Source organism: Odocoileus virginianus, chromosome 11, assembly GCF_023699985.2.
Source record: "Odocoileus virginianus isolate 20LAN1187 ecotype Illinois chromosome 11, Ovbor_1.2, whole genome shotgun sequence".
Classification (NCBI taxonomy): Eukaryota; Metazoa; Chordata; class Mammalia; order Artiodactyla; family Cervidae; genus Odocoileus; species Odocoileus virginianus.
Genome location: NC_069684.1, coordinates 30,172,938 through 30,192,752, shown reverse-complemented (window position 1 = coordinate 30,192,752; position 19,815 = coordinate 30,172,938). Strand labels below are relative to the sequence as shown.

Below are 19,815 nucleotides of genomic sequence, written 5' to 3'. Positions count from 1 at the left end.
ATGACCCTGGGCCAGGCCTCGCTGTGCCTCAGTTTCATCATCTCTACATTAGGACTGTCAGAACTGTCATGAGGGTGTAAACACGTGTATCTGCATGCAAACACACAGAGGAAGTCGGTCTGTACGCACATAGCAAGATGAATAAATAGCATTTCAGACCTGCAGAATTGGAGGGTACATGGTCACACTCAGGTGAGAATATTGACTAGATAATCTCTTTTGTTCATGGTGGGATAGACAGTAACAGTACCTTTAAAGGTACTGGAAGGATGTGGGGAATCCCCAGCACAAGGCTCTCACCCTGAGCTTCAATAAGTTTGGCTGGACTTTAGAATCGACCACATGAAGCGAGGGTTAGAACGGCAGATTGGGCTTGAGCAGGGTCCCTCAGGCAGGGCAGTGCTCCAGGTCGGGAGGCCTGGCTACTGTCTTTTAAAGAAGACAATGGGATCCCTAAGAGGGGATGTATTCAGTCATCGTTCCAAAGTGGGGCCAGTGACACTTGGCACAGAGAGGTGGGGGTTAGAAGTGGATGGGCTGGGGGAGGTATGGAGACCGAGGGGAAAGTCAACCCTGGCTGTGAGCCTGAATCCCAACGCGTGGGAGGAGCCGCAGGCTGGGTGAGGCTGGTGCCTGTCTGGCCTGGGAGCTGGAACACAGGCCAGGCTCTGCAGTTGCTGTGGGTTAAGTCACACACTCATCCGTTTTCTGTGCCTGCATTTCATCAGTTTCTGGGTTAGTTTGGTGTTCCTCTACTATCCTGTGACGTCCCTCAGTAAGCTTTGCATACCGAGTGACTGGGATCTTTAATAGTGTTTTCTCTTTCTATTTTTAATGTGTTTGTTCATATAGTCCAAGAAACCTTAGCAAGTGCTGGCCAGTAATTAATTTGTCGACATAGTCCTTTTCAGGGTCTCAATAACAGTCAGAGGAGGATCCAGATCCATCCCGAGCACATTAAAACAAGCATGTCTTACGTGGAATGTGCTTGTGCATTACCGCCTCCTGAAAATCTCAGTTAATAGGTGTGTCCCACCTCAGAGAACCTTCTGAGGAAGCCTTTATCCTCTGTTTTTGAGGACTCTTGGTTGCATACTGACCCTTCATCCAAATTGGCCAATTGCAGAGCATCAACGGCCTTAGTAACTTTGGAGTCAGTGGGAGTCTGTGAGTCCTTTGGGCTTTAAGTCCTGATGCTCACAAGGTGGGTGGGGGTCCCTGCCTCTCTCAGCACTGCTTCCCCATGTCAGCCCTCCCCTTGCCCAGAGCTCCCCCTGCTCTAGCATCCGCCCTCCTCCAAACCCTCACCCCCTAACCCTGGTGCTGTGCTGCAGCTCAGCCCCCGGAGCAGAGTCCTGGGACTGAGCAGCTTGGTCCCGTTCTCATGACTCCACCCCTGAATCAGTTCCTGAGGGACCGAGCCAGGAAATGTGCCCCACAGGTGGGGGCTGAGGGGTGCAGGGTGTGGGGAGGGCAGAATCATGGAGGGAAATTAGGATTGAGGTGCTGTTTTTAAAGGAGTGGGCAGAGCTGGACATCATCACAGCCACTCTTAACACAGTGGTAGGTAGCTGTGAGCCAAGCCAGGTACACTAAAACATCCTGAGAGAAAAAATCATCCAGACAATACTTACTCATCTCCCCACCGTTGGCCACGCAGCCTGGCTCCAGGAGCAGGGTTGTGCACGGAAGGTTCTGTCTGTGGTTCTGCTCTCCCTCTGCTGGTCAGTGTTTTCATGTAGCAATGATTATGCTGTTGATTAAACTGCCCCCTTTCCCCTTATCTTTGTATAGCTCTTTAACACACTGGTTTATTAGTTTCCTGGACTTCCCTGGTGGCTCAGACGGTAAAGTGCCTGCCTGCAATGCGGGAGACCCGGGTTCAATCCCTGGGATGGGAAGATTCCCTGGAGAAGGAAATGGCAACCCACTCCAGTATTGTTGCCTGGAAAATCCCATGGACAGAGAAGCGTGATAGGCTACTGTCCATGGGGTTGCAAAGAGTCGGATGTGACTGAGCCACTTCACTTCACTCACAACTAATTTTAACAGCTTTGTATTCTTATCTTACCAAAAGACCTTGTTTTATAACAGAGTAACATGAACTGGATGAATTAAAGCCATAGAAATATATTCTGGAGGCTAGAAGTCCAAAATCAAGGTGCACTTGTACAGGACCATGCACCCTCTGCCAGCCCCTCCTGGCCCCTCCCAGCTCTGGTGTCCAGCAGGGCCACGCCCCCTCTACTGACCCCTCTGGGCCCCTGCCAGCTTTGTGTCCAGGTGGTTGTGGTGCACATGTTGCAGGGCCACGACCCCTCCTGGCCCCTCCCAGCTCTGGTGTCCAGCAGGGCCACACTCCCTCTGCAGAACCTGTCCTGGCCCCTCCCAGCTTAGGCAGCCAGGGGGTCTTGATGGCCTTGGCTTGTAGGTGTGTTGCTGCAGCTGCTTGGCCCTTGTCACTTGGCTCCTGTCAGTGTGTGTCCCTGTCTCTTTACTGATAAGGACACAGTCATGTTGGAGCAGGCCCCTCCCTACTCCCATGTGACCTCTTAACTTGCTCACGTCCACACTGTTCCTTGACGTCCTGTCAGTGGTTCTGGGAGTGAGGGCTTCAGAGCGCTATGGGGGCACAGTGCAGCCCGCGATGCTGCTCAGGCTCTTTAGACATGTTAGTGTATTTGGGAAAAGTCACGGTAACTTGAATGATACTCTTAAGCAGTATCAGAGGTGCCTTAGAAATTACATAGTCGAAACTAGACTGTTTCAAAGCAACGGGACAGTCTGACTGGGCTGTGAATTACTTGTGTGTTAGTGAGGCAAGAACTAACACATAAGTGACACTTGTGACAGTATCACTATGTGCCACTGAGTCCCTCGATTTTGAAGCCATCTATCCTGCTCTCGTACACAGCCCTGCTCGCAGAATGCCCCACAAGATTGCATTCGTCGTCGTCAGCTCATCTGGACATGAAGACGGCTTCAGTGCCCGGGAACTGATGATCCACGCACCAACCGTCAGCGGGTGGAGGTCACCGAGGTGGGTGGGATGAGGGGCCATGGAGGGTGGGTCTTCAGGGGCACGTGGACTCTCTTGGTCTAAGTGCTAATGTTGTTACATCTCAGATGCAGGACCACGCAAGGATGGGGTTGTGCTGCCACCTCACCCATCTAGTTACATGCTGGACTCTTTTCTTTCTGTTTTTAATGAAAATCAGTTGAAAATTTTCCACTATAACTTTAACCCACATTCACTTAAGTGTGCACATACAGAAAAGTAGAAGGAGAACTGCCCGCGCTGCCCTCCCTCTCCCACCCCCCCCCACCCCCCCCAGTTTCCTGATTGAGGGCCAGTCTGCATTCTCCGTGCTGGCAGGTAAGGATTTTGCATCTCACCACTGTCATGTAACACAGGACCTCAACCCAGAAAGTCTCTTTCAGATTCGCCTGGAATGTTTATTTGTACACCTTTAAAAATGCTCATTACTTGAGTAATATAACACTAGTGAGTGTTTTTCAGAAACGTTTTCCTAAGAAGCCTTCTTTCTTCCCCAAAGGTGGGGCAGAGTTGGTTATTGAGCTGCCCCAGGGCTTGATTGGGCTTCCTGGGTGTTGTCAGTGTTGGCCGCCTGAGGCCACTCCCCTCTGGGGTCCTTGCTCCTCATGCCTTGTGTTCCAGGTTCCAGTAGAAGGCTGACTGTTGCTCCTAAGTCATGAGCGTATGAATCTGTATGACATTTACACTCAGTCATGTACCTGTGACTTACATTTACTCAGGAGGTATGTTGCTGAAAAGTTGGATGCAAATTCTATTTAAAATTCAGATGCATTTTCCTTCTGGAGTTTTTGAGAAATGATTATGAAAAACAAAATTTAAGTAACATTACAGTTCCAAGTTGTATAATGGTTCTGACCCCATGACTGTGGGCCTGAAGGTAGCCAGCTGAACAAATGAAAGAACCATGGAATATCAAGTGAAAATTTTTTTCAACCAGTGCACTTGCTCCCTGATTTTGCGTAACTGGGTTTCTGCCTCTCCTGGCACATTTACCCATGTGCAACAGGTGGTAGTTGCTGTTGTTCCAACACCTCCTTACTCAGCAAACAGGTAACTGGGGGCTATGCACTCTTCAGCCAGGAAGTTAAGTGATCACCATCGGCTGGCTACTCCTTTGGCTGTGGAATCGGCCAGCTCCTCTAATGGTGGGAAGAGGTTTCTAATCATGTTCGTTAACACCTACTCTGATGGGAGGAGAAGAACTCTCCCTACAGAGGCAAACCCAGGGTCATATACTGTGCCTCCCAAGAAGCTCCATGTAAGGCAGCTAAGGAGTTTAATGGGATGGACCCATGGGGGTTTCTATTTTGTTACGAAGAGAAAGTAGAACACCGAATATAGCAAAAGCACGCTTTTCTTTTACACTCCAGCTTGGAGACAATGAGCTGTCCAAGCACGGGGCCATTCCCAGGACCTCCACATGTGGAAGAGTAGCCAGGAGGAGACAGAGGACGCCTCCTCAGGAGCAGCGTTTGTGGACTCGTTTGTCCATATCAAAGAGTCATTAGCATCATCCAGCCAAGCCTCAAGTATGATGTTACCGTATACTGAGAGTCTTCCTAAATACAGAGCTGTGACAGCCAGCTTACACACGGTCTGACTCACGTCTGCCGCTCCAGTGTCTTCTGCGTGTATATCCAAGAGAGCTTGAATTAAGCCACAGAACGAGGGCACATGGATTTACTAATCTCACCTTATAAGAGGGACCTACAGAACAGTTATGTACAGAGTAGCATTGGGATTCCAGAGAAATTCCTTACAGGGGGAGTAAGGGGTCACTGCTGTCATGGACAGGTCAAGGTTTCTGGTGACAAATCCAGCAATCAAAGAGGCACCCCTCTTTCACAGTAGATTGGGAAATGTGTACAAAAGTGGTGTCTGTCCAAGGAAGAGAGGGAGAAATAAGGTAAGAAGCAGTGGTGAGAAAAGGGCATATGTGCCTGGTCAGTCTTGGTCATCTGTCTCGTCAGATGTTGTCTGCGTCCGTTCCTGGAAATCAATGCTTTCACATCACCACTTGTTGGTGTGCAGGGCCATCCACTCGGGGCTTGGTGCTCTCTCTAGGTATGACATGAATCCAGAAGCTTAGCAGCACAAGGGTTGGTTAGCAAGTATCTGATGGGGCCTTTCCAGTGAGGTTGAAGGGAGTCCTTCTGGAGGTGTCTTTTCCAGTAGGTGAAATCTCTAGGTTGCAAGGTGTGATGGTCACAGCATTCATCTCCCAAGAGCCCACTGTGAGAAGGTTATGCTATTAAAGCACGATTACTGTCGGTGGAAACAGTAAGGCCCTTGCAGTATTGAAGCACATCTCTGTTTATCAGCTGTAGGTCAGAAGAGGCAGGACTGGCTGTCCTAGGCATCCTCTGACCATCTCAACGGGTGAGTGTTTGAGTTCCCAAAGGGGTGGATCTGGGGGTTTATAGGGATCAGCAGCAATGCTTTTGGCCAAGGTCTTTGGAAGGTCTATACAAATGTTGCCAGTTGGGTCTTAATAATGTCATTAATGCATTAGATTAGCCCTATGGATTGAGGATGGTAAGACAGTAAAAGTGTAAAACCGACCAGACAGCACAGACCCACCTGTCCAAGTGTTCAGCTACTGAAGTTCAAGGGGTTCGCCAGGTATCAATGGTCTTTTCTAACAGGATCTCAGCCACAGAAGAAGCAGTAGCCTGTCTACAGGGGAAAGTTTCAGTCCAGTGAAAAAACATGCAGCTCATAACTAAATATGTTTATGTCCTGAGTTATGTCCTATGTTCCCTGAGATGGGAACAGCTGAATAAAATCCCTTTGCCAGGCCTCAAAAATGGTCCATGAGCAGTTTAATTCAGTGCAGACAGGCCTTCCTGGATTAAGTTTCAGACAGATGAACAAGTTGTGGGGCGGGGGGGGGGGGCGTTTTTCACAGCCTTATTAGTATTGTTCCTCCAATACTGGCTCGTGAGCTGTATCATTTTTGCCAGTAGACCAGTGGCATCATGCGTGTACAGTGGACAGTGATGGAGACTCTGGAGCTTCTGCTCAGACCAGATTGTGGTTTGGCCCAAACCAAGAAGAGTTCTCTTTTTGTCAAGCCAACATTTATTCAGTTCCCAATATTTTTTTTCCTTTTCTGGGGCCAGTTGTTGGGCATTTCTAGTCAGTGTTCCCAAATTGTTCTCTGGGGCACATGGGACTGTCCCTTTGGACCATGATAGAGGTTTAGCCAGAGGTTCCTTTGAGAACAGCGTTTTGGCAGAAACGCCAGCAAGGTCATTTCCTTTCACTTCCAAGGAGTCGAGTCAGGAATGCCCAGGGACCTTGACAGCAGCCAGAGCAGGTGGCATGAGTATGACAGCTAATAAATCTCAGACATAAGAGCCATTTTAAACTTTATTCCCATCAGAGTTAAGTCAACCTTGCTGTTTCCATATCATCCCAAAGTCATGGGCAACTGCACAGGCATATAGGCTCTGAGTATAAATGCCAGTGGTTTTGCCCGTGGCTGCACTATGAGCTCTAGTGAGAGGGTGTGCTTCCTCCTTTTGGGCTGAAGCAGCCAAGGATATAGGTGCTGCCTTGACAGTTTAAAGAGGCACTGCGACAGCAACCCCACATGGTGTTTACCTTTTCATCCTTTGAATAAGAACCATCAGTAAACCATGGAAGATCTGCGTTGGTCAGAGGAGTCTCCTGTAAATTACTATAGAGAGTCAAAGGGGATGTCGGTGTGAGCCATCTGAAGGAGTTTTGTCGGTGAAGCAGGAGAGGAGTAGCAGGGTTGAGGTTATTTCATAAAGAGTGAGTTATTCAGGAGCAGTCAGAAGGAGGGTTTCCCAGGAAGTGAGATGGCTGGCGGGCCAGCATGGTGAGAATTCGGGAGAGCTTCAGCTGCACAGGCTACAGAGATGGTTAGAGGGAACCCGGGGATTAGTTTTTGGTGCCCGGAGTAGCTCTGAGACAAGGGGGCTGTCCCCATGGCACAGGGTCCAGCTGTCGGCCGTGATACCTGATGGGTCGATGATGGTCCCTGTGTTTTGGGGCGAGTACTCCAAGGGCGTTCCCCTCCTCCTCATGTCAGAGAGGAAGAAAGGAAACTGATAACTGGGATGTCCAAGGGCAGGGCCCTTGTTAAACTTCTCTTTAAGGTTCCAAAGACAATATCATCCTGATCTCCCCAAATAAAAGGACCAAGTTTGTTGGTTTTTAGAAAACATGTAAGGGCTGGGCCTTAAGAGAGAAATTTGGAATTCAGTTTTGACAGTAGCCAGCTACCCAGAACACCTTGTAATTGGGCTGAGTTTCAGGTTTGGGGAAGTTGAGAATACTGTGCAGCCTATGGGGATCTAAATGTAGCTTCATTCTGAGATCAGGTGCCCTAAATACTGAACCTGAGTTTAAGCAAATGGCAGTTTTTCCTTAGAGACCTTGTGTCCCTTTAAAGCTAAAAGGTTTAACAAGTGAATGCTCTCTTCCTGTGAAATTTTAGAGGAGAGCACAGAAGCAAACCGTCCATATGTTTTAACAAAGTAGAGCCTACAGAAAACTTTATTGTCCAGGTGAGCCTTTAAGGTTGGAGAAGTAAAAGGGACTTTCAGGGTCTTCCCTGGTGGTCCAGTGGTTAAGACTCACCCTCAGGAAGCAGTCCACAGAGCAGTCACAGGGTGATTCTGCTCCTGGTAGGAACAGATGCTCATCTTAGATGGGTTTAGGGACCACAGGGTGCCAGGGGTAACGATGTTATGGATTCCAGAGATCCTGGACAGACCTCCATCCTCAGCCATTGCATTTCTCGTGGGCAAAACAGAATGCTACAGGGACTGGTAGAGCGAACATGTGGCCCTGGCTTTGAAATCTTCTGCTATGAACTTGATGCCTCTAAGGACCTCTATTTAATTATAAGGTATTGATTAATTCTGGGGAGAAGTTTTGAGGGATATGTTTAAATATTAATAGGAGAACACTAAATTCTGTGAATTTCAGTTGGAGATTTTTCATATAAGGAGAGCAGTAGCTGATCCAGTGGTGACCAGTGATTAGTGTCCTTGAAATCAGCTCTAATGCATCTGAGACCGAGCAAGTAAAAGATGGTGGAGGTCATTCAGTTCACCTGGTTGGCTATTTTGATGGCCAACAGTTCAAATTCTAGAACTGTTTCCCCCTTCAGGAGAAAGAAATTCCAGCATGGCACTTTCCTATGCAATCTCTGCCCCTGCTCAAATAGGGGTGAAAGAGCTGAAGGAGAAGAGTGTGTGTCTCTCAAACGGCCTGAATGAAAGGGAGCGGGTTCCAAGATGGGGACCTTCTGGGGTCCGTTAGAGATCCCCCGCTTTTTGAGCTGTTCAGCACCCTGAGGCAGGAGCTGCCTGAGAGCAGTGGGCTGAGCACCGAGAGTGTGGCTCTGGTGTCATTGAGGACAGATTCCTTCCCAGTCTGGGGGTGGTTTCTCCAAGCCAATTAGAAGGGGGTTTGGGAAGAATCCCTGTGGTTCCTCGGAGCCTGGTTCTTGCGTTAGGAGGAAATGGAAAGGTTGTTTGGAGGGTGGAAGGCACCTGCAGTGCTTAAGCCCTAAAGGTCTTTTTTTCCCCCAGTGTGCTTGGCTTTTTGCAGTAATAGCAGAGACCAGGGGTTTTGTTTCTGTTTGGAGGTGTGATGGGGGCTCTGTTTGTTGAAGATTAAGGATCTTAGTGGCTTTCCTTTTGGTTGAATCATCCAGGACTCAAACAAGCTGATCTACCAAAGTAACCCAGACCTGGAGTGGACATGGTTTTCCATTCCATCATGGTCCTTTTAACTGAAAGAGAATCCCCATTCAGCCTGTTCATGAACACAGAGTTTGAGGCAACCCAAGTGGATTCAACATCCAAAAGAAGACCCGACATTCTCAAGTCAGCTATAGTGATCGTGAGCAAGGTTCATAAGTTTCTGCATTCAAGCCTGAATTTTGTTCCAATCATCAGGATTAAGAAAACCTTTGGAAACTGCTTAGTGAAAATTTCTAGCAAGTTCTTGGGTTTCCTGCTGTTAGTCAGTGTCAGTTTCTCCAAATCCTTTTCAGGATTTTCCCATGAGGCAAGTTTCACGCAATGTCAGGCCTGATGGACATAAACATGAGAAGCTAGGTCGCTAATTTCAGAAGTGTGCTGGACTCCTCAGCAAATGCATGGGGTTCCTCAGTTCCTTTGGGAGAATCTCTGACTGTAACTCAAAGTTCACCTTTAGTCCAGGGACCGTTAAGAACCTAGGGATTTAGTTTCGGGACCCCTAGAAGGCTTAGCTTTCAAGGGGCAGGATTTAAGTTCAGGTAAGGGGGAAATGGGGAGGGGTTTGGAGAAAAGGGGAAGTTCAGCCAGAGGGGTGGGGGTTGGGGTGCAGAGGAGCAGAGGGGGAGGGAGGGTAGCACAGGATGAGGGGAGGGGCCTCAGAAGAAGTCCTGTCTTCTTTCGATTGTTTGTTTGTCCCCACTAGCCTAGGAGTGGTATTTTATAAAGAGGCAGTTTTTGAGTCCGGAATGTGTTTGGAAGCTCCAAGGTATCAATTAGAATAAGCATCCCAATAAGATTTTTTCATTTGGTTCTGAGAGAAACAGGATTGGGGCGGTTGAAAGTTCCCGTAAATGGCTGTTGATATTCTGAATTACGTGGGGGTGAAGTCAATCCATATAGTTAAAAATGTGCCTGAGGAAGGGCCATAGTTTTTAAACATAAAACCAACCGGGATCCCTGAAAGGAAGGCTGTCCTTGAAGTATTTAGGTGACCGAGGTCCCATTTCTCAGCTTTTTTCAAGAGCAAAAGAAAAATCCCTAAATAGTCTGCTTTCAATGGAATTTTACCAAAATTCCAGCACACTTCCAGCAGGGAGGACAAATGGGGGAATACCAGCCAAAGGGGAGCCTGGTGGGAGTCTGTGGGGTCAAAAAGAATCGGCACGCTTAGCGACTAAACAACAACCACCCACCAGAAGGACAAAGCCATCTCCAGAAGAAAAAAAGCATGTCCCAGGCAAAGTCAAGAACCTAACCAGAAGAAGGGGCTCGACCTGAGAGGGGACTTGCTGGCTGGCCTGCAAGGAGGAGGACTTGAAAGAGGGGAGCATGGGGCAAGGGCAGCTGCCCCCCGCAGTTCCAAGGTTCATCTCTGCCAGACCCCACTTTTTTTTTTTTAATGTTAATATATTTATTTTAATTGGAGGCTAATTACTTTACAGTATTATAGTGGTTTTTGCTATACATTGACATAATCAGCCACAGGCGCACATGTGTTTGTTCCCCATCCAGAACCCCCCTCCACCTCCCTCCCCGTTCCATCCGTCTGGGTCATCCCAGTGCACCAGCCCCGAGCACCCTGTCTCATGCATCAAACCTGGACTGGTGATTTGTTTCACATATAATATAGATGCTTCAATGCCATTCTCCCAAATCATCCCACTCTCACCCTCTCCCACAGAGTCCAAAAGACTGTTCTATACATGTGTCTCTCTTGCTATCTCCCTTATAGGGTTATCATTACCATCTTTCTAAATTCCATATATATGCGTTAGTATACTGTATTGGTGTTTTTCTTTCTGGCTTACTTCACTCTATTATAGGCTCCAGTTTCATCCACCTCACTAGAACTGATTCAAATGTATTCTTTTTAATGGCTGAGTAATATTCCATTGTTTATATGTACCATAGCTTTCTTATCCGTTCGTCTGTTGATGGACATCTAGGTTGCTTCCATGTCCTGGCTATTATAAACAGTGCTGTGATGAACATTGGGGTACATGTGTCTCTTTCAATTCTGGTTTCCTTGGTGTGTATGCCCAGTAGTGGGATTGCTGGGTCATATGGCAGTCCTATTTCCAATTTTTTAAGGAATCTCCACACTGTTTTCCATAGTGGCTGTACTAGTTTGCATTCCCACCAACAGTGTAAGAGGGTTCCCTTTCCTCCACACCCTCTCCAGCATTTATTGCTTATAGACTTTTGGATAGCAGCCATTCTGACTGACATGAAATGGTAACTCTATTGTGGTTTTGATTTGCATTTCTCTGATAATGAGTGATGTTGAGCATCTTTTCATGTGTTTGTTAGCCATCTGTATGTCTTCTTTAGAGAAATGTCTATTTAGCCCATTTTTTGATTGGGTCTTTTATTTTTCTGGAATTGAGCTGCAGGAGTTGCTTGTATATTTTTGAGATTAATTCTTTGTCAGTTGTTTCGTTTGCTATTATTTTCTCCCATTCTGAAGGCTGTCTTTTCACCTTGCTTATAGTTTCCTTTGTTGTGCAAAAGCTTTTAAATTTAATTAGGTCCCATTTGTTTATTTTTGCTTTTATTTCCAATATTCTGGGAGGTGCAGACCCCACTTCTGAACACCATGTGACGTCAGCCTTAAATAAAGCAGTCAGTTGTTTTACCCTTGGAATGAGCTGATTGCAGAATGGCAGAGGAATTGCTTTTGGGACAGGCACGCTGGGGAGAGCATGGGTGAGTCAGGACGAAGGAGAGAGAAGAACCTCACTTTATAGGGAAGAGGGGGGCTACTCTGAACCACAGTCCACTGGAGGAGAGGGGGTTCAGGGTGGTGACAGTGTCTCTGTGGCTGGGGTGAAGGGAGGGCGTGCCTAAGGGCCCCCTCAGGGACCCGGCTCCATTTTATTTTTTGTATGTAAATTTTTAAAATTTTTTAGAACTTTTTGTTTTCTGTTGAGGTATAGCTGATTAACAATATTGTGAGAATTTCAGGTGAACAGCAAAGGGCCTCAGCCATACATTACATGTGTCCATTCCCCCAAACTCCCCTCCCTTCCAGGCTGCCGCATAACATTGAGTAGAGTTCCCTGTACCATACAGTAGGTCCTTGTTGATTATCTGTTTCAAATATAGCGATGTGTACAGGTCCATCCCATGCTCCCTAACTGTCCCTCCCCCGCACCTCCCCAGCAGCCATAGTTCACTCTCTAAGTCTGTGAGTCTCTTTCTATTTTGTAAGTAAGTTCATTTGTATCATTTCTTTTTAGAGTCCACATATAAGGTATGTCATATGATATTTCTTCCTCTTTGTCTGACTTACTTCACTCAGTATGACTCTCTGTAGGTCCATCCATGTCCTGCAAATGACATTATTTCATTCATTCTAATGACTGAGTAATATTCCATTGTATATATGTACCATATCTTCTTTATCCATTCCTGTGTCTTGGCTGTTGTAAACAGTGCTGCAGTGAACATTGGGGTGCATGTATCCTTTTGGATCATGTTTTTCTCTAGATACATGCCTAGGAGTGGGATTTCAGGTTCGTATGGTAGCTCTAGTTTTAGTTTTTTAAGGAACCTCCATGCTGTTCTCCATAGTGTCCATACCAATTTATATTCCCACCTACTGTGTAGGAGGGTTCCCTTCTTGCCACACCTTCCCCAACATTTATTGTTTGTGGATTTTTTTTATGATAACCATTCTGGCTGAGATGAGGTGATGTCTCACTGTAGATTTGATTTGCATTGCTCTAATGATTAGTGATGTTGAACATCTTTTCTTGTGCCTGTTGGCCATCTGTATGTCCTCTTTGGAGAAACGTCTGTTGAAATTTTCTCTGGCTCCATTTTGCATGGGGTTTCCCTTCATTGCTTTTCAGTGTGTTGTCCTTTCTTTTAATAAGTTTGAGGGGTAGTATTGATTCATCTATAAACTCTCAAAAAGCTACCTTTGAATAGCTAGATCATAGCCTTTTTTTTTTTTCCATCGCACTGCTTGGCTTTCAGGATCTTTGTTTCCCAACAGGCATGGACAGCATCAAACTCTGGCCACAGCAGTAAAAACATCACATCCTAACCACTGTACCACCAGGGAATTCTCATAGCTTTTTTTTTTTAAAGGGTTTTAAAATACACAACTTCAGAATTTTGTCAGTAGTCTTAGTTTTCCTTTTAATAATAAAGGATTTTGTTTCACACAGATTACTGTGTCCCTATGTCTAGAGTGGTCTCACCACCAATTAACAGCGTCTGTGCCCTGCATTGAGAAACAGTAAACACCTTGAATGTCTATAGCAGTGCTTGGCCGAAGGGTATGCAAAGCTCAAGTTTCTAGGTTCCCCACTTCCTGGCTGTCCTGCCCCACGTGTTTCTCTCTTAACAACAGTGGCAATTTTGAAAACTCAGGAAACCCCAGGGATCTCACCCCAGAATAAGAGTGTTCTGTCTGTCATCACTGGCCGCACTTCGTCAGTCAAACAGAAATGCGCACAGCCCCGTCTGCTCAGCCTACTGTTCCTTCCTGTGCTTTCCTTCTCTCAGGACGGGCAGGAGGCTGGCAGGCGGGTCGGGGAGCTGGGGAGCGTGTTCGTCTGTGCGGTGTCTCACGCCTCTCAGATGCCTGTGTGCAGCATCAGGTCACCTATGAGACGCGCAAGTTCAGGCTTAGGGTGGTGTGTGCTTGTGGTTCCTCACCAAGGGGAAGTTTTCAAAGCCGTGGGGTCGGGGACATGCCCCATCACAGTGAGTCTGCATAGGGAAGGGAGCCTGGAACCCTACCCAGGGCATAGACAGGGCAGGAAGGGCCAGGTCAGTACCAGCAGGTGCATGTTGCACTCAGCCTCATGGAGGTCAGTGGTGACCTGTAATGTTGGCTGAGTGGGCAGCTAAGAAATGAGGCGGGGCCTGGGGAGGGGGGATGGGTCACAGGAGGCTCCCTGGGCTGTCTGGAGTGTGTGTGTAGCTGTCTGGAGGGGTGTAGTGGGGCGGCTGAGAGGAGAGGCAGGAGAGGGCCAGGCGGGCCAGCAGCCAGGTCACCGCTGTGCTCTCAGGCATCGTGACATGTGCTGGAGGGGCACTGCCTACTGCCCCATCCTCGGGACTTCCCTGGCTGCAGTAGCCCCTGGACACCTGCTGCTAGGCACACCCAGCCTGGCTTGCTCGGCACATGCCCCGCCCACTGTCAGAGCCTTGCGTTGTCTCCCTGGTCATGACTTTGTACTGCAGCATGAGGTTTCTGATGGCTGTGTACCTTCTGAGCAAAACTGATGCTCCAACGGGGACAGCCACAGGCTTCTCCTCCAGGCTGCTGAGTGAGCGTGAGAGGCACTCACGACATATTGCTCACTCCACTCAGGATTCTATAAAGCGAGGGGTTTCCTCAAGTGTGTGGTTCCAGCGGGAAATCCTCTGGCTCACTTGTTTATCTCTTGTGCTTATCTCATGATAAACTTTGGGTTTCATTTCAAACCACAAACTAGCCGCTCCAAGTTTGATTCACTCTGGGGGCCCGGCAGACCCCACTCTGAGTTCCAGCTGTGACTGGAAGGCTTTGAGAGGGCCAGGACTGGGGTTCTTACAGCATCAGAACCCACAGAGCTGCCCCATTACCTGGACGCATGGGCGTGTACTGCCTGAAACCCTCCATGGTGATCCTGCAGGAAAAACAGGACTGTGCTTGCTTTCAGGTTTTGTCAGTTCCCACAAGAAATTGTTCTTCAGATGGTGGAGCGATGTCGAATAAGGAAGCTGCAGCTGCTCGCGCATCAGTACATGATCCCCAGCAAAGTTGAGTTCTACATCAGTGAGAGCCTGCCCGAGTACTTCACCCCGTATCAAGCAGAGCGGTTCCGGAGGCTTGGGTAAGGGTGGAATTTAGCATGTATGGTGGGGATGTCTAGCCTGAACAATTCTGCCCCAAAGTGGGTAAACACTACAGCATCGCCCCTTGCCGTGGCGCTTGCTCACACACTTCTGCACACCTGTCACTTGCCGAGCGTCTTCACTGAGCAGCGTTCCCACTGATCTGTCGTGTTCAGGCTGCTTTTCAGATGCAGAACTTGTCTGGTGAACACTGTTTAGCATTTGACTTCTGGACTTTGCCCAAGGTTTTTTGTTGTTTTTCTTTTTCATTCCAAGCCTAACTTTCCTTGAAACCTGTGGAGTTCATTTCTACCCTGACGTGGTTCCACAGTTGTGTTCTTTCTTCCAGCTATGTATCTCTCTGTGACAATGAGAAGACAGGCTGCAAAGCCCGAGAACTGAAGTCGGTGTATGTAGACGCAGTGGGGCAGTTTCTGAAGCTCATCTTTCTACACTGACGTGGTTCCACAGTTGTGTTCTTTCTTCCAGCTATGTATCTCTCTGTGACAATGAGAAGACAGGCTGCAAAGCCCGAGAACTGAAGTCGGTGTATGTGGACGCAGTGGGGCAGTTTCTGAAGCTCATCTTTCACCAAAACCACGTCAACAAGTACAATGTGTATAACCAGGTGAGACGCGTGGGCCTGCCCCTCAGTGGTGTCTCCCTTCATAAAAGCACCTGGACTCTTCCTTCAAGGTGGTGTCTGTGGAACAGTGCTAGGCTCTCTGGAGCTGTTCCTCCGATTCAGAGCCACCAGTCACGTGTGGCCATGTACACTGGGGGCGTGACTGGTCGAAGGGCATGGGCTGTGTGTGTCACCCAGACTCCGTAACAAGATGAGACATTTTTGCATTTTGGATGTATTCCGTAACAAGATGAGACATTGTGGATGTATTAAGTTTAAATATATTGTTACAATCGATTTTAACTGTTTCTTTTAAACTTTTTTTTACTCTGCCAACTAGAAAACTTAAAATTATCTATGTGGCATCATATTTCTATTGGACGACACTGTTCTAGATAGACTTTTGTACGGTAGACACGTTCTAGGTAGACTTTTTTAAGGTAAATCCCCTGATGGAAATTGGGAAGGTGGTTTCATGTGACATGGAATCCAGAATCTCTCTGGTTCCCTTTCTGTTGCTTTGGCATAATTAACACAGTGGAAATAAGAGGTGTCAGAGCAGTCTTGTTAATTGAAGCAGATATTTATAACACTCCTTGCCCCTTCCAGAGGCATGCAAGTGTTCCAGCCAGAGTTTATGCTGAGCAGATGAGCTGGAGGAGGGTCTGAGACAGAGTCAGGTGCCTTGTCCATACATGACAGCAGAGTTCTGAACCATCTCTTTCCTCCACTTCATCTCTTTGTTCACCAGGAGTTCCTTGGGTTTTAGCTCAGCCTCAGTGAGTCTTGAGGGCAGGGGCATGTCACAGGAGAATCACTGCCTCGGACAAACCGCTATGTTAATGTCGGTTTTCATTCATTGTCTAACTTACCACCATCAGGTAGATATGATCCCATTCTTAACTCAGGTGGATGTTTCAATATAAGGCTGCATTAAAACTTTGTTACTGTTTTAACACCCTTCAAACATTAAAATAGTTACTTGGTTTAACATTAGAATATTATATAATTTGAAAATCATTAGTAATTCTATGTTAGCATGAAATTTTGCAGTTAGTGCATTTAGATGTGCATCATCCCATTTGATGCATGAATGTTGATGAATCAGAGTGTTATAAAGGGGTTAAGTCCTGTCTAACATTTATACTTAATTTCCATTGGTGAATTCTCTCTTAGGTTGCTTTGGTTGCAGTAAATATCATTGGAGACCCTGCAGACTTTGGCGATGAAAGCAATATTGTAAGTTTGGGAAGTTTCATTCCTAAAGAGAGACATTTATTTCTAACAAGGAAGGGTCATTCATTTTTGTCACGAAAGTGTCATCCTATAAATTTTCACAGAAGTGTCTGGTGACCAGCTCGCAGGTGATCTTTCAGCAGCTGTTGTTTTTAACTTTCCTTTACTCGAGAAGTTTAGTTGTCCCTCCAGCAAATGGGATCACCAAAGCCCCTTCATATCATATCATCTGTTTGTGTTATGTTGTTCCTTTTTCCTCTGAGATGCTAAGCAGAACTTCCCCACAGACCTCCAGAGAGAAGCTGATTGATCACTACCTGGGGCACAATGCAGAGGACCCAGCTCTTGAAGGAACTTGCTCTGGGTAAGAGCCCCGCCCGCCCCAGGCTGTAAACTTCTGTGACTTCCTCCCTTGAAGCCAGCTCTAAAGGACCCTGGACTCAGGGGCCCCAAAGTGCACTCTGGAGCTGAATAAGCCACTGATGGGATTGTTGTAAATACACTGCAGATTAAGGTCACCCTTCTGTTTAGCACATCTTCATTGGCACCCTTCAGAGAGGACTTCATTTCCTTTGTGGTTCAGTATCACCAAACAAAAGAGCCATCAGCCATCCTTTGATGTTTTAATGGCACAGGTAAATTCATAGACGGAATAATTGACCAAGATTGTCAGTTACTGAGCTTCACCTTCCCTCTACTCAGCTTCAGTCCTTAAGGGAGTGAGACCTGCCCGTCTCATTAGGTTCTCCTGAGCGCCTCTCCACACTCTGCATGCACACAGTTGTGCAGACTTAGCCATCCCGCTGCCTCTTTAGCAGGTCAGGAGGGCAGAGCTGAGGGTACAGCTCTTTCCTCCCTGTGTCCCTGCACATCTCTGGGACCGAGTCCTCAGCACCCTGCCTGACACCACCCGGCCTAAAGAGAGAGGAATTGAAGATGACACCCAGGACCCCATCTCTGACAGCAGCTCCCCCAGAGTGAAAGGATAAGATGCTAAGAAAAGATAAGGTGCCTAGATGTTAGTAGATGGTATCTGCCTTTGACCTTGGTGTGAGTGGTTCCATGCTCTGGTGCACATGGTCAGAGCAGCCAGCTCTTCTTTTTGCACCAAATGTGGGAACGATTCTCTGCCCTGTCGCTCAGAGCCATGGCGATACCAGTCATGCGCCCAGCAGACAGTGAACCCAGCCCCTACAGGCCTAGGCCTCCTGGGCCCCGCAGCCCAAGTGAGAGGCGGGCCAGGGGTCGCCTCAGGTGGTGGTGCATGTGGTACCTTGGAGTGGAGGCCACGCTTGCAGCTCAGTGTGTAAGAAGGCACATTGCAGAGTGACCTATCCCACCCACACAGGCCACGCCTCGGTTCCCAGTCTGCTGGACGCCTCCCCTTGTCAGGTGGGCACGAGGAGCACCTGGGGGCAGTGGGCCCTGACAGCAGGTACCGTCTCCGCTCCCTTCAGCGTCGCGGTGGCACCACCTGCAGCTCTGCCCTTGTGAACAGAGATGACCAAGCTCACTGATGGCTTAGTATCTCTGATAAAAGCCCTCTGGGGAATGGTGGCTTCTGTTTAAATCAGTTCTTCTTCAAGTTAGCCATGGGGGACATCAGACTGCGGCTTCCTGTCCTGCTACACCCCACCCAGGGTTTTCCTGAAGGTGAAGTGAGGTCTTGACAGGTCATGGGCTGCACCTGAGGCTGAGTCCACAGGCACCGCTGGGGCATGGTGGGTGGTAGGCTCTGCTGACACTGGGTGTTCCAACATCATCTCGTCCTTTGTAGGGTTCTATAGTGGAATGAAGTGTTGGTTTCATCTCTGGAACTTCAGGGCAGAGCAAGTTAGATTTGAGAATATGGTGTGTATTCAGGTAAAAATAGTCACCATGACCTTGGGGACATGGAGACATGCTGCTGGTCAGTCCTCACTGAGGTTAACAAAGGTGCCATGGCCACCATGCCTGCTGCTGTGCCCACCGCTACCTGAGTCAAGGCATGCGGAAGTAGGATGATGTAGGACATGGTCCCCTGTCCTGCTTGAATTTATCATTAATCAACTAAACTTATGACAGATAACATCTTTAATAAGTTTCCCAGTGTACAAGGACCCCCAAGTCAGAGTTAACAGGCAGTGTCTTTCTGCATCTGATGCCGAAGATGGGGAGGTTCTGAACCATGTCCCTAACTCTTCTCTGAGGAGTTAGATCTGTGTCATGGTTCTGGACATCAGGCCCAGGAGCTGCTGTCCTGTCATAGAACTAGGAGGAAGGAATGGAGCTAAGAGTTCATGAGAAACAGGTCATTCAGATCACATTTAGGTCATTTATTCCAGGAAGGATCTTTCTGATCTGCAGAACCGGATGGTGTTGTACAGTTAGACACTTTGAAGTACAAGCCCAGTGGTAGCATCGTTAATGCTTGTCACTGTTACTGTGGCATGAAATGGAAGCCTGGACTCAGCCTGGGTCCCCCCGAATCAGCCTCTGCAGGGCCAGGGCCTAGTAATGGCCGGCTCTGATGTTGGTTTCCCAAGGCTCCAAATGATTCATGAGCTGATTCTCGTGCACTGTCCTGTCCCAGCACCCAGAGCAGAGCTGGGCACAGTCTGTATTTGAGATACCTGTTGAATGAGTGAGTGAATGAATGAATGAGAGTGAATGTGAATGAGTGAATGAAATGAGTGAATATTAATGAGTGCATGAGTGAGAGAGTGAATGTGTGGGGAAAGAGTTGAGTAAATGAGTAAGTGAGTGAATGAGACTCTATGAGCAGGTGATGGATGGACGAGTGAGTGAGTGAGTAAGTGCATGAGTGAATGTGAATGAGTGAGTGAATGAGACAATGAGCTGGTGATAGATGAGAGAGTAAGTGAGTGAATGAGGTTTGTCCTCAGGAAATGCCATAGGGGCGGGGGTTGTCCCATCTTTCGCCCTGAGTGTGAGGGGAGCACCTCCCCCACAATATCACGTAGATTAAAACTGGCTCTAAAATACTCTGTTCTTTCCTGTAGGAAGTCTGATTATATCTCTCCACTAGATGACTTAGCCTTTGACATGTACCAGGACCCAGAAGTGGCACAGATCATCCGCCGGTTAGATGAACAGAAGCGCGAGGCCGTGCAGAAGGAGCGCTACGACTACGCCAAGAAGCTGAAACAAGCCATCGCTGACTTGCAGAAGGTACTGCCTCTGGGGAACAGCTCCTCTGTCACCCACGATAGGCTTTGTGTCTGATTACCCTGGCGCCTGCCCAGAGAAGGGGCCAGGCCTCAGAAGGCCACGGGGTTAGTGTGGATTCAGGGGTGTAAGCAGATGAGAGAGACCAC

At 47.9% G+C, this 19,815-nt stretch overlaps 1 protein-coding gene across 1 annotated transcript in view; it reads left to right on the top strand.

Annotated features, from left to right (window-relative positions):
• Positions 1 to 19,815, top strand: part of CEP104 (centrosomal protein 104) — a 41,536-nt gene that overhangs the window by 1,122 nt on the left and 20,599 nt on the right. The window contains exons 2-7 of the mRNA XM_070474186.1: positions 2,915 to 3,040; positions 14,463 to 14,636; positions 15,127 to 15,265; positions 16,439 to 16,501; positions 16,786 to 16,862; positions 19,501 to 19,669. Of these exons, the coding sequence (XP_070330287.1) occupies positions 2,928 to 3,040; positions 14,463 to 14,636; positions 15,127 to 15,265; positions 16,439 to 16,501; positions 16,786 to 16,862; positions 19,501 to 19,669 (735 nt within the window). The 5' untranslated portion in view covers positions 2,915 to 2,927. The remainder of the gene's footprint in view (positions 1 to 2,914; positions 3,041 to 14,462; positions 14,637 to 15,126; positions 15,266 to 16,438; positions 16,502 to 16,785; positions 16,863 to 19,500; positions 19,670 to 19,815) is intronic.